Raw genomic sequence first — 14,874 nt, 5'->3', positions numbered from 1 at the left:
ATTTATATGAGTAATATCTTTTATGGTCATGCACCCTTAAAGAGTGGTCTATTTTTGATGAATCTCGATAGTAGTGACACACATATTCATAGTGTTGAAGCCAAAAGATGTAGAGTTAATAATGATAGTGCAACTTATTTGTGGCACTGCCGTTTAGGTCATATCGGTGTAAAGCGCATGAAGAAACTCCATACTGATGGACTTTTGGAACCACTTGATTATGAATCACTTGGTACTTGCGAACCGTGCCTCATGGGTAAGATGACTAAAACACCGTTCTCCGGTACTATGGAGAGAGCAACAGATTTATTGGAAATCATACATACAGATGTATGTGGTCCAATGAATATTGAGGCTCGTGGCGGATATCATTATTTTCTCACCTTCACAGATGACTTAAGCAGATATGGGTATATCTACTTAATGAAACATAAGTCTGAAACATTTGAAAAGTTCAAAGAATTTCAGAGTGAAGTTGAAAATCATCGTAACAAGAAAATAAAGTTTCTACAATCTGATCGTGGAGGAGAATATTTGAGTTACGAGTTTGGTGTACATTTGAAAAATTGTGGAATAGTTTCGCAACTCACGCCACCCGGAACACCACAGCGTAATGGTGTGTCCGAACGTCGTAATCGTACTTTACTAGATATGGTGCGATCTATGATGTCTCTTACTGATTTACCGCTATCGTTTTGGGGACACGCTCTAGAGACGGCCGCATTCACGTTAAATAGGGCAGCATCAAAATCCGTTGAGACGACGCCTTATGAACTGTGGTTTGGCAAGAAACCAAAGTTGTCGTTTCTGAAGGTTTGGGGCTGCGATGCTTATGTGAAAAAGCTTCAACCTGATAAGCTCGAACCCAAATCGGAGAAATGTGTCTTCATAGGATATCCAAAGGAGACTATTGGATACAACTTCTATCACAGATCCGAAGGCAAGACTTTTGTTGCTAAGTTCGGAAACTTTCTGGAGAAGGAGTTTCTCTCGAAAGAAGTGAGTGGGAGGAAAGTAGAACTTGACGAGGTAACTGTACCTGCTCCCTTATTAGAAAGTAGTGCATCACAGAAAACTGTTTCAGTGACACCTACACCAGTTAGTGAGGAAGCTAATGATGATGATCATGAAACTTCAGAACAAGATACTACTGAACCTCGTAGATCAACCAGAGTGAGATCCGCGCCAGAGTGGTACGGTAATCCTGTTCTGGAAGTCATGCTACTAGATCATGATGAACCTACGAACTATGAAGAAGCGATGGTGAGCCCAGATTCCGCAAAATGGCTTGAAGCCATGAAATCTGAGATGGGATCCATGTATGAGAACAAAGTATGGACTTTGGTTGACTTGCCCGATGATCGGCAAGCAATTGAGAATAAATGGATCTTCAAGAAGAAGACTGACGCTGACGGTAACATTACTGTCTACAAAGCTCGACTTGTCGCAAAAGGTTTTCGGCAAGTTCAAGGGATTGACTACGATGAGACCTTCTCACCCGTAGTGATGCTTAAGTCTGTCCGAATCATGTTAGCAATTGCCGCATTTTATGATTATGAAATTTGGCAGATGGATGTCAAAATTGCATTCCTGAATGGATTTCTGGAAGAAGAGTTGTATATGATGCAACCAGAAGGTTTTGTCGATCCAAAGGGAGCTAACAAAGTGTGCAAGCTCCAGCGATCCATTTATGGACTGGTGCAAGCCTCTCGAAGTTGGAATAAACGCTTTGATAGTGTGATCAAAGCATTTGGTTTTATACAGACTTTTAGAGAAGCCTGTATTTACAAGAAAGTGAGTGGGAGCTCTGTAGCATTTCTGATATTATATGTGGATGACATATTACTAATTGGAAATGATATAGAATTTCTAGATAGCATAAAGGGATACTTGAATAAGAGTTTTTCAATGAAAGACCTTGGTGAAGCTGCTTACATATTAGGCATTAAGATCTATAGAGATAGATCAAGACGCTTAATTGGACTTTCACAAACCACATACCTTGACAAAGTTTTGAAGAAGTTCAAAATGGATCAAGCAAAGAAAGGGTTCTTGCCTGTGTTACAAGGTGTGAAGTTGAGTAAGACTCAATGCCCGACCACTGCAGAAGATAGAGAGAATATGAAAGGTGTTCCCTATGCTTCAGCCATAGGCTCTATCATGTATGCAATGCTGTGTACCAGACCTGATGTGTGCCTTGCTATAAGTCTAGCAGGGAGGTACCAAAGTAATCCAGGAGTGGATAACTGGACAGTGGTCAAGAACATCCTGAAATACCTGAAAAGGACTAAGGATATGTTTCTCATATATGGAGGTGACAAAGAGCTCATCGTAAAAGGTTACGTTGATGCAAGCTTTGACACTGATCCGGACGATTCTAAATCGCAAACCGGATACGTGTTTACATTAAACGGTGGAGCTGTCAGTTGGTGCAGTTCTAAACAAAGCGTTGTAGCGGGATCTACATGTGAAGCGGAGTACATAGCTGCTTCGGAAGCAGCAAATGAAGGAGTCTGGATGAAGGAGTTCATATCCGATCTAGGTGTCATACCTAGTGCATCGGGTCCAATGAAAATCTTTTGTGACAATACTGGTGCAATTGCCTTGGCAAAGGAATCCAGATTTCACAAGAGAACCAAGCACATCAAGAGATGCTTCAATTCCATCCGGGATCTAGTCCAGGTGGGAGACATAGAGATTTGCAAGATACATACGGATCTGAATGTTGCAGACCCGTTAACTAAGCCTCTTCCACGAGCAAAACATGATCAGCACCAAGGCTCCATGGGTGTTAGAATCATTACTGTGTAATCTAGATTATTGACTCTAGTGCAAGTGGGAGACTGAAGGAAATATGCCCTAGAGGCAATAATAAAGTTATTATTTATTTCCTTATATCATGATAAATGTTTATTATTCATGCTAGAATTGTATTAACCGGAAACATAATACATGTATGAATACATAGACAAACAGAGTGTCACTAGTATGCCTCTACTTGACTAGCTCGTTAATCAAAGATGGTTATGTTTCCTAACCATGAACAAGGAGTTGTTATTTGATTAACGAGATCACATCATTAGGTGAATGATCTGATTGACATGACCCATTCCATTAGCTTAGCACCCGATCCTTTAGTATGTTGCTATTGCTTTCTTCATGACTTATACATGTTCCTATGACTATGAGATTATGCAACTTCCGTTTGCCGGAGGAACACTTTGTGTGCTACCAAACGTCACAACGTAAATGGGTGATTATAAAGGTGCTCTACAGGTGTCTCCAAAGGTACATGTTGGGTTGGCGTATTTCGAGATTAGGATTTGTCACTCCGATTGTCGGAGAGGTATCTCTGGGCCCTCTCGGTAATGCACATCACATAAGCCTTGCAAGCATTGCAACTAATGAGTTAGTTGCGAGATGATGTATTACGAAACGAGTAAAAGAGACTTGCCGGTAACGAGATTGAACTAGGTATTGAGATACCGACGATCGAATCTCGGGCAAGTAACATACCGATGACAAAGGGAACAACGTATGTTGTTTTGCGGTCTGACTGATAAAGATCTTCGTAGAATATGTAGGAGCCAATATGAGCATCCAGGTTCCGCTATTGGTTATTGACCGGAGACGTGTCTCGGTCATGTCTACATTGTTCTCGAACCCGTAGGGTCCGCACGCTTAAGGATTCGATGACAGTTATATTATGAGTTTATGAGTTTTGATGTACCGAAGTTAGTTTGGAGTCCCGGATGTGATCACGGACATGACGAGGAGTCTCAAAATGGTCGAGACATAAAGATTGATATATTGGACGGCTATATTCGGACACCGGAAGTGTTCCGGGTGATTTCGGAGAAAACCGGAGAGCCGGAGGGTTACCGGAACCCCCCCGGGAGAAGTAATGGGCCATATGGGCCTTAGTGGAGAGAGAGAGAGGGGCTGCCAGAGGTGGGCCGCGCGCCTCCTCCCCCCTGGTCCGAATTGGACTAGGAGAGGGGGGCGGCGCCCCCCTTTCCCTCTCCCTCCCCACTTCTTTCCCCCTCCTAGTAGGAGTCCTACTCCTACTAGGAGGAGGACTCCTCCTGCGCGCCTATAGGGGCCGGCCGGCCTCCTCCCCTTGCTCCTTTATATACGGGGGCAGGGGGCACCCCTAGACACAAGTTGATCTTCGTGATCGTTCCTTAGCCGTGTGCGGTGCCCCCCTCCACCATATTCCACCTCGGTCATATTGTAGCGGTGCTTAGGCGAAGCCCTGCGACGGTAGTACATTAAGATCATCACCACTCCGTCGTGCTGACGGAACTCTTCCCCGACACTTTGCTGGATCGGAGTCCGGGGATCGTCATCGAGCTGAACGTGTGCTAGAACTCGGAGGTGCCGTAGTTTCGGTGCTTGATCGGTCGGGCCGTGGAGACGTACGACTACATCAACCAAACGCTTCCGTTGTCGATCTACAAGGGTACGTAGATCACACTCTCCCCTCTCGTTGCTATGCATCACCATGATCTTGCGTGTGCGTAGAATTTTTTTTTTGAAATTACTACGTTCCCCAACATGTGGCTCCTGCTCCAACCACCTTGGAGCTTAGCCAAGTGCCAACGAAGGTGCTGGATGGTGTTCCCATCTTGGACTTGGGTCTTGCAGAGGCTCGTGCGAGTTTCTGTGATGAGAATCTTTCCACCTTGCCTATGATTGAACCCACCAGGTCGGTGATGCCTGAAGTTAAGGAGGTTGATGCGGTCGCTGTCTTGGTGCGTGCTAGTGGCAATTGCTTAGTTGATGAGAATTACACCAAAAACTACAATGAGTTCTACAATTTCTTTGACAAATTGGCGTCTGATCACCCTGTGTCTAGCAAGACTGTTATTGGCGTGATGAAGGAGAAACCTGAGAAGAACATTGGGCAAGTGGTGTCTGTGGGTGATGAGGTTGATATAGCAAATGTGTCGACAACTAATTCTGAGGCTCTGTTTGCGAAAGAGATCTATGACTTGCTTGCTAGTTTGGAAGTGGGTAGCCCCGGATCTGGCAAGGCGATTGCTTGCATCCTGACGAACAAGGCTACAACGGGCAAAATCGAGAAGGTGGAAAAAGCTCTTAGGAGCATAGGCAAGAAGTGTGGCGCCGTAGGAAAGGCGTCCGCCGCTGCTTAAATGGATGATCTCAAATGTCTTCGACCGTCCCCATGGTGGTGTCCGTTGTCTTGAGTCGAGGTGTTCCTGTTGGGTGTTCCATTGTGTTTTAAAAGTGTGAGAGTTTGTTGTTGTGCGTTGGTTATGTCTATTGGATCGATCGTGTGGTTGTGGTGTACCATACTTTGTGAGTAGTTCACATGTAGCGTATTTGTATTGGTTTTTGCCCGGTTTCCATAATTAACTGGGCAATTCTCTTCTTCTTAATCAATCGATGAGGCAAAACTTTTACCTCCGTTTCGAAAAATAATACCATCAGATTCACTTCTTTGCAATTAATATTTAAAAAACAGGTTGCGCCTGCATATACAAACAGTTTTAGAAGTCCGGCTCCAAAAAAAGAAAATACCGCTAACACCTTGCCACATCCTGCGGAGATCTCCCACCCCGCCCACGGGGAGCGCAATCTGAAGCTGATGGCCACCGCCCAAAGACGGACGAAAGTGAGTTGAGCTCTTCATTCTCGGGCTGGTTCTTGGAGGTTAGGTTAGTGTTGCAAAGCCTTTCCCCCGGAAGAAAATTCGGAGGTTCATTGAACAATTTGTTAATGAGCCAACGGGCTATTCCGTAGTACTCGTATGTACTACTGCCTAATTAAACTGCGCGCGTTTGTTCTGGACTTTTACGATTGTTCCACGTAATGTAAAGAAAGAACATCATCAAGTACGCATAAAAAGATGTCATGCTACGAGTTCTAAGAGATGCGTAATAATACTGATGAACATTTACTGATCGCTGCTACGTGGAGATTTTGGGGCCTTATTAAACACATTAACGTGTGCAGCATGGGCGCTCGCTCGCGCAGTCCACGTGTGCAGGAGGTATTCGCGATGTACTGTGTCGATTTTGTCGCGCACTCGTTCCTTCCCCTCGAAGGCAAGCACACCCACATCTCCACGCCTCCTCCTTTTCCCCTTTCGCACCCCCCTCCTCATCTATCCCTCGTTAACACAGCTGCGCCTCCGTCCTCCTTTCCTCGTCACCACAGCAAATCATCTCCCATGGCGGCGATCGGGACGAGGCAGGCGCGGCGGCTGCGGGCGGAAGCAGCAAGGGTTGAAGGAAGCGCGGGGAGGGACGGATGTGGGCGGGGTCGGCGGTTGAGGACGAGCGCCGGACAGGCAGAGGGAGCGCCTTGGTCGAGGGAAAGCGAGGCTCGTCGGCTGGGCAACAACGAGCGCTGGACATGTAGAGGAGGCGATGAGAAGGGGATGCCATGGGGGGCTCGGCTTCACCTCTCCCATCCTTTCTCTTCGGACGCACCCAACCTCTGCCACAAATCTCTCTCTCTCTCGGTTGGGGACAAGGGTTGACGTCAGCTCATGCTGCCGTCCTCGTGCCTCGGTGTGTCGTGTGTGGCGCTGGGCCTCCCCACGCCGGCCAGCACTCCTCCACCAATCCCTGCCCCTGAGATCTGCCGCCGCCACCACTGGCTCCTCGCTGTAGTGCCAGCAGCGGCACACCGCGACGGCGGCAACTCTCGAGAAGGGCGAGGCGGCGGATGGGGCCGGGACAGTGGCGGGGTTCACTGTCGTGATGAAGTTCGGCGGGTCGTCGCTGTCGTCGGCCGCACGGATCCGGGATGTGGCCGACCTCATCCTCAGCTTCCCCGAGGAGGCGCCCATCGTCATCCTCTCCCCCATGGGGAAGGCCACCAATCGATGAGCTCGCTGTCATCAAGGAGCTTCATCTTACGTGTGTGCTACTTAAATTTGTCATACCTTGTTGCTCGAATGCTGGTTTGGAGTGTGCAAATCCTGATTCCTGAACCATTCGTTGGTGTGTCTGCTCAGGACCATTAATGAGCCGAGATTGGACAGCTCTATTGTTTCAGGTATGCCACTGTTGCTTTTTTGTTGATAGTTCAAAGTCTATTTGTTCTGTAAAAAATATCCCCCCCCCCCCCCCCCCCCCCCCCCCCCCCCCCCCACCCCCCCCCCCCCCCCCCCCCCCGGAGATCCACCCAATGTCCTGCTGAACTGATAAGCAATTGCAGTTCATCAGCAATTGCATAAAGTAACTGAATCTTTCTGTTGAATGTGCCTGTTATGTGTATTATTAGATTAAACTAGACTTTTTATTTGGCCTGGCCTGCAACTAATTTTCTCCTTCAGTGTTCCTTTTCCTGTTTGTGTTCTTGCACACAATCTTTGTGTACATCTTCATGTTTATCTGATTATCCCCTCGACCTGCAGCACGCCGCCGCCTTCCTCCGACGCGTCTGCATCGTCTCCGGCGCCGACGCCGCCGTCACCAAGAACTACGACCTCGTCATCGTCACGGCCGGGGCTAGGCAGATCCCGGGTGAGAACAGGCTCAACCTGCTGCAGACGAACGTTCCCCTATATCGCAAGATCGTGCCGTCTGTGGCCGAGCACTCCCTGGAGGCGCTTCTTCTCGTAGTCTCCAACCCCGTCGACGTGCTCACCTACGTCGCCTGGAGACTCTCCAGCTTCTCGGCCAGCCGCGTCATCGGCTGCGGCACCAACCTCGACTCCTACCGCTTCAGGTTCCTTATGCCAAAGCACCTCGACGTCAACCAGCAGGACGTGCAGGTAAATAACTCACTGAATCCTGAATCCATCTCCACCACGCGGCGGTGGCGCCGTGGGTGCATGTACCTTACTTTGTTCATATGTTTAATTAACTATGGGATGGCTGGGTAAGTGCGGTAGTTGGAAATTATTGTGACATTTGACACTAGGTAACAACTTTTCTAAACTTGGGTTCAGTTCAGTATCGGTTGATGTTTGATTTCTAGAATTACTAACCATGATTTGTTTTGACGTGGAATCTTTAGTATTGTTTTTTCGTCGAACAAGCCAGACTTTCTTAGTTTGTTTGGTGGGAGGATAATTACTCCGAGATCATGTATTTGCGGATCGATAGCTACTCTGTTCATATTGACATTTGAAACTAAATAACAGATCTACTAAATAGAGCCTCTGTTCAGCATGGGTAATCACTGTATCTACAAAAGTAATCAAAAAGAACCGTATGGCAACATTTGCCATCAGTTTACTTAAGATAGCACTAAATTGATTTACAGGTAACATTAAGTATCAAAGATGACCTACAGGTGAAATCTACTTAAGAGCACTACACACATTTTTTGTTGGAAATGGTCCGTAACTGACAACATAACAAAAAAATAGCAATTTCTAATCTAATTCCTATAGATCCGAAATTGCTATTTTTATGTTTTGTTTTGGGTGATCAAACCAAATACCATGTGGTATAGTGGTATTCTGTAAGTTCAATCTTGTTTTGATCACAACGCTCGTGCCCTCTTCATCTCCCGTCCTGAGCTGCACCTTCTCCAAGGACAAGGCGACTGGGAAGTCAGGGGCTACATATCCGTGCTCTCCTTGATTTTCTCCAAAATCTGAGATAATTTGTTTACTAAATCCCATATGTGCTAAATTCTAATGCTTCTAAACATTTCTTGGGTCTTATGTGCCTATTAGCTTTTACTGGAAACCTTTGATGTGCTTGTGCTTTACCAGTGTGAAGTTCAGCGCTATGTCTGCCATTATGAGTTGTGTAATGGTCTGGTGGTCAGGAGTCATGTATGATCACTGTTCAAGAAATCTTCCGATTTATCGCTAATCGGGGGTGACCGATAAGATCATGTCTTATCTTTGCCATTTATCTAATCCCTAGCTGACCGAGACGATAACGATAAGCGACATCCTCAACATTGTGTATGATATAGTTATCATTTCTATGCTTAAATCTGGTCATTTTGTAGGAATATGCCTGGCTTTTTGTCAAATGCAAGCTGCACTTTATATTTTCTCAAATGGATTTTCTTATCAAATAATTGTCTCTTACGTGGATATACTTTGTGTTAAACCCAAGAAATAAAAGGTGAATTATCCATGAATATGATCTGGTATTACTTGGAACATTTTTTGTTTCATGGTATCCTAAAATACGGTCTACTTTTTAGAGTTTATTCCCATTTACTTGTGTTCCTCCAAAATAATAGTGCATTAGTTGTTTATTAGACTTCCTTCTGGTTGCTGAAATTTAAATGTTTGTTGTGGAATAGGAAATTTGAGTACAGTATCCGTTAGCCTGAAAATAATATAGTGAGCCATAGAGAAGATTGTTGCTCTAATTGACTGGTATTTATGGCGCTGATCTCTTTCTCTCGCACCTACAATTGTAAAAATGCCCCTGCTGAATATCTTGAACGATCCTAGAACCTTCTCACTTACAGGTATAGTGGATCCTTGCAAACTTCTTTCCAACATTGAAGCACAAATTACAAAAGCAAAGGATGAATCCATAACAAAGAAAGTTATCATGAAGAGAGTAAACAAATGGCTATCGGCCTGTGATGAAGAGTCTTGGCTTGAGGAATATAATCAATCATGTTTATTTTCATGAAAATATGCTAGCACATGGTCCATCAGCTTAATATGATTTCCGCATTTTCTTCTCTATATTGGCATGCTTGTACTAAATATTCAATTTAGCTGCCAAGCTATGATTTAGGTAATGCCCTATTTAATGTTTGCATATGCCCTACTGCAGGATGATAACAGGTATAGGCAGGGGTGCCCATTTGAATCTCAAGCGTGTAGAGAAAGCAGGGGTACTTTGTTCAGAAGATTCCAAGTGAGTCTTCGTTTCTTCATTTGGACACTGTAGTGATTTCCGTATAATATTTTTTAAGTAACCGTGCTCCATCATTCAATAAGCGCAATATACTTCCTATTTTTTCAAAAAGATCAACTGTGATCTTCGTTTGTTCTGTTGGTCACTCAGTCGCTCATTTGGTACGTAATATGATCAGAAGCTATATTTGTGCAGCTATGATTGACAACTTGATAGACAAGACATTTGCCTGGGAGGATGAAAGCAATACACCATTTCTATATGACGCAATAAGTCACTGAGCTAGCTCACCATGATTACCAGAAATCAAGCACACTAGATCCAATGCATTGAATTTTCATGCAAAGGTTCATATGGTTGCCATTTTGGAAGAGCAAAAACTTAGGAGAGTACAGAAAGAGGAAGATAAGAGACGATACCGGGTATAAATTCCACATCCTCAAGCACTACACTCACAACAGAAGTATCAGTCTTGTTCACTGACTCTTACCAAAGGACTAGAAGAACCTGCACAATCTATTGCGTAAAGAGAATGAGATGATCTTTGGGTCCAACTCTGTTCCGAGGAAGACAAGCAGTTTTAACAGGAGGACCAGTGGCCATAATCATGACTTCGATGCCCCGCCGGGTGTTGGCCGACAGTGCCACACCCGAACTTTTGACACCACGCTCGTACTCTGGACGGTACAACAATTACTTCAAGGAGAAACGGAGGATGAAGGCGGCCCCATTCAACTTCTCGGTGGCTTCCAAGGATGACAACATGTTATCCTTTGCCTCCATTAGGGAGCCTGGTTCTCCTTTGGTTTTGCACTGGGTATGATATTGCCCAACATTTTGTCATCCTCTGTTTCTTTTGTCAACGTATTTTTCTGATTTTCTGCAAAAGAACATATTTTTCTGTTATTCAACCATAAGACTGCGGTGGGGTGGCGGGCTGCACCTATGCCCATGTTGTCACTAACAATCCACTTGGTCGTCGCTGACTGGGTAGTTGCCGCACGGGAACTACGTGTTAGATTACCACTGCGTGCCGTATGATGCTCTACTTTTGAAACCTGTCATCAGTTCCTTTTGAATTACTATTGTCTTTTGTTATCACTGATCTTAGTGTCCATATTATCGCTGTTAGTATCTATGTTGTCACTGTTTACACTGCTCCAGTCAATAACTTGCACCTGTGACTGCTTTCATATTACTATTTTGTGCTCTCACACAAATACAGTATGCAACACTAATAGAGCTTGTATCCAGAAGACTAACCCAAAGAATAAAAAAGACAGTGTAAGGGACACATCCAACCTGGTACCGCCCCAACTTTCTCCCAGGCGGCGCACCAAGGGTGCGCCCCAACCACTAGTGAGCAGCAAAATTTGAAGAGCGTTAGTATAGATATAGAGTCAAATATGAAGTGGGTCAGCAACCCACGATAAATATAGGAAACTAAATGCAAAAACAACAAGCGGGGATAGCTCAGTTGGGAGAGCGTCAGACTGAAGATCTGAAGGTCGCGTGTTCGATCCACGCTCACCGCAACCTCCTTTTTTTGTCTCCCTAATGTCGCCATCTTCAACAATTCAACCATTCGCTACTGTTTTGAGTGAGGTTTGATTCAGCATACATCACAAAATATTGTCAAATTTTTAAGTCAGCAAGATGGTCTAACTTCAACATGATATTGGTGTAACTTGCCGTCAGTTTGAGGAGATGCCGAGTACGATGTATGCGTTGCAAAATTAGGTGAAATACACTAACCTACAATAACCCCCCACCCACCTTAATACACACAAAATAGATTCTTTTTTCCATTTTATTCACTTAAGTTCCAAACATGTTATGTTTGGGGATGTATTCAAAAAATACTTCTGAACACCTCAATCATCATTAAACATGAGAGTCGTTACAATTTGGACTCAAGGTACATTCACTAGTTTTTAGAGCATCAAAGTAAATATCCCTTTGTTTCGTTCCACGCCCACATGATGCTTTGCCATTGTTAACAATGATTTCTTCAATTTAATCTCCTATTCTCAATATCATGTTTGAAGGTTTATCCAAATATTTTCAAACACTTCAATCAGTAAACAAGAGAGTTACTGCAATTTTGTGAGTTTTCCAAGATACACTACCCTACTACCAACGATCGATTAGACACCTCCACTAAAAGGTCTAGCGACTACCAGTATGCTCATGTCAATGGCGGGGTTTTCTCCACTATTGGACCTGTGATCTCCAATGATGGGCTCATGAGTGTATTTAAACTCCTCTTCCTTAGTTTAGTCTTGATATTCGTAATGTTCAATGCCCAAGTGCCGAAGCAAAAGGCACCTATTTCGGAGCTTTTTTGCCAAACTAGAAGAGCTGCAAAAGGAGAAGCAAAAACCCAAACAAACAGGGTTCTTAGGAGCAACATGCTTCTACACCAATGTATATAGCATTGAATGCCCTCCGGTACAGACCCCCAAAGCACATATGGATGGATAAGATATCACAACCACTTAGACCCCAAATCCAAAACGCTACAAAAGGAGAAGCAAAAACCCAAACAAACAGGGTTCTTAGGAGCGACATGCTTCTACACAAATGTATATAGCATTGAATGCCCTCCAGTACAGACCCCAAAGCACATATGGATGGATAAGATATTACAACCACTTAGACCCCAAAGCCAAAACGCTGCAAAAGAAGAAGCAAAAACCCAAACAAACAGGGTTCTTAAGAGCGACATGCTTCTACACCAACGTATATAGCATTAAATGCCCTCTGGTACAGACCCCAAAATGCTTTTACACCAACGTATGTAGCATTGAATGCCCTCTGGTACAGACCCCAAAGCACATATGGATAGATAAGATATCACGACCACTTAGACCCCAAAGCCAAAACACCACTCCCTCAATATGGACTATGTACGGATGTATATAGACGTATTTTAGAGTGTAGATTCACTCATTTTGCTCCATATGTAGTCCGTATTAGAATCTCCAAAAAGGCTTATATTTAGGAATGGAGGGAGTAGAAGGCACAGTGAATTTGCAAGAGCAAAGTAATAACATTGAAATTTCCCATTCAAGTTCCCCAGAATGAGCTACAACGTCATCTCAAACTGTACAAGAAACCCCTAACCAAAGCTAGCTAGGCAATTATCAAAATCCTACTCATTTTCCTTTCCCATATCATCTCCTGATGTCCCTCCATTTCTTGTACAAGATGCGCCACTGAATCCACCACAAAGATGCTCTAGTCAGCCTCCTCGCTGCCAGTCTTAGGTCACTCCTCGCCTCCTTGAGGAAGGCCACAGCCTCCTTCCGGCGCCGGCTTCACCCAGAAGATGGCAATGCCCAGCGCATGCGGCATCTCCTGGACCAGCTGGTCTGGCATGCCACGCAGCTTGGGGCCCAGAATGTTCACTGCCGGCTCGTGGCTCCCCATCTTCGCACACTCCAGTGTGCAGGCTGTCGCTGACCATCGGCTCGATGACACTCCGTCCGCCCGCTCAAGATCTCCAGGAGCATCACGCTGTAGCTGTACATGTCGCTCTTCTTGGTGGTGTAGCCATACTCTGAAATGAAAGGCAAATGTCAAACCACTGTGCCATGAAACTGAAATCATCTTTTATTTTATTTAGTACTTAGTAGAACAATAATTGTAGTTTGCACCTATCGCTGCACTTCAATATAATTATGCAAATCAACACAGTGATGTGCTAGGCATTTGGAATCAACAGCATGAGGCCAACCTGCTTCAGCAAGAACAATGTCAGTTACTACCCAGTCACCCGCTTAAACTACTCCCTCCGTTCCTCAATCTAGTGCGTATAAAATTTTGACGAAAATTCCACTTTGTAGTGCGCATTAGCACCCATGGGCGATTCTGGACGATTCTAACCCCAGACCGCAAGGACGCGCTTCGTCCTCCGCTCGCTCCTTCCTCTGTTTGCTTTATCCCCTCCTCCCGCAGATGCATCTCGATTGAACTCCACATCGCCGATCTACTCGCCTAGCGCACGCGACTGCTATCCTTTGAAGAGATCATGGCGGGGGAAGAGGTCAGAGGTGGTGGAGGCGGCGTTCAGTGGCGTGATGGACGGAGGAGGCGGGGGGTGGAGAGGAGGATGCTTGTGCCGCCGTCGGAGAAGGCGATGCTGGCCGTCCAGGTGGTCAGGACTGCAGCGGCCCAGCGGGATTCAAGCAGCGGCGGTGGAAGTTCAAGATGGAGGAAGAAGATGATGTATGGTGCCACGGGCAAGAAGATGGGGAGCCGCCTGACAATGGCGGCGATAGGGGCTGGCTGGACCCCCTGTACACACAGGAGGCATGCCCTTTGCCCACGTTGACCACAACGGAAGGTTGGCTCCCGCCGGCGTCACTGACTGCTCGTTGGCTAGCTTGACACCGCGATCTTCTGGCAAGTCCTAACCTCGTGCGTCCCCCCTGACACGACCCCGGCGTCACCAAGTCCACCGTCGGCGTCTCCGGTGTCACCGCATACACGGCCTGCATGCCCACGTCCGCGGTCAGCATCTCCGCTGTAACTCTGTCCCCGGCTAGCATGCCTTCGTCGCTGCCGGCGTTGCCGCGTCCTCGGCCGGCGTCTCCGCGTCCAGCGAGTTACGAGGGCACGCCGCCGGCGCAGCGACGGCACGCTGCCACTTTCTTCTCCACTTAGTACTAGTACTGTAGTACTACTTGGGCACATATGGCATGGGCTGGGAGTGGGACAAAGCGTGTGAGGGCTGAGGGCTTTCTCGTCCAAAAGCCTCCGCCAGCACATACATTGGTACGTGTGCTGCAAACTATGCGCACTAGATTGAGGAACGGAGGGAGTACAAGATATCGACATGGTCCTGGATGAAGAACCATGTTAAGCTTACTAGAAGAAGCAACCACAGGTCAAAGAATCTTGCTTAGGTAACAGCACTACCCCAATAAGTCACGGAGCAGTGGGATCAACCGGTGAATGAATGTACACTATCTGCCTACAGTTCTAAATGCTGAAGATAGTAAGAAACAGTACAGGATAATATAAATGCACGTTAGTACAAGTTACTTGC

General features: G+C 45.8%; 1 protein-coding gene, 1 long non-coding RNA gene and 1 other non-coding gene across 3 annotated transcripts; 2 read left to right on the top strand and 1 right to left on the bottom strand.

Moving 5' to 3' along the window:
- The first annotated feature begins 6,082 nt into the window (after positions 1 to 6,082).
- Positions 6,083 to 10,922, top strand: LOC125525267 (L-lactate dehydrogenase-like). The gene is made up of 5 exons (XM_048690269.1): positions 6,083 to 6,890; positions 6,989 to 7,029; positions 7,391 to 7,750; positions 9,738 to 9,821; positions 10,017 to 10,922. Exons 1-5 carry the CDS (start codon positions 6,518 to 6,520, stop codon positions 10,020 to 10,022), a joined length of 864 nt encoding a protein of 287 aa, XP_048546226.1. The 5' UTR covers positions 6,083 to 6,517; the 3' UTR covers positions 10,023 to 10,922.
- Positions 10,923 to 11,283: 361 nt separating this feature from the next.
- Positions 11,284 to 11,356, top strand: TRNAF-GAA. Its single transcript has one exon. It is a non-coding gene; the product is annotated as a tRNA-Phe (tRNA).
- Positions 11,357 to 12,853: 1,497 nt separating this feature from the next.
- LOC125519808 lies at positions 12,854 to 14,868 on the bottom strand. The gene is made up of 2 exons (XR_007288322.1): positions 13,481 to 14,868; positions 12,854 to 13,383 (listed from the first exon to the last, which is right to left on the bottom strand). It is a non-coding gene; the product is annotated as an uncharacterized LOC125519808 (long non-coding RNA).
- Positions 14,869 to 14,874: the final 6 nt, after the last annotated feature.

Source organism: Triticum urartu, chromosome 7 (genome assembly GCF_003073215.2).
Source record: "Triticum urartu cultivar G1812 chromosome 7, Tu2.1, whole genome shotgun sequence".
NCBI classification, from domain to species: Eukaryota; Viridiplantae; Streptophyta; class Magnoliopsida; order Poales; family Poaceae; genus Triticum; species Triticum urartu.
This window is presented reverse-complemented; position numbering and strand designations above follow the sequence as displayed.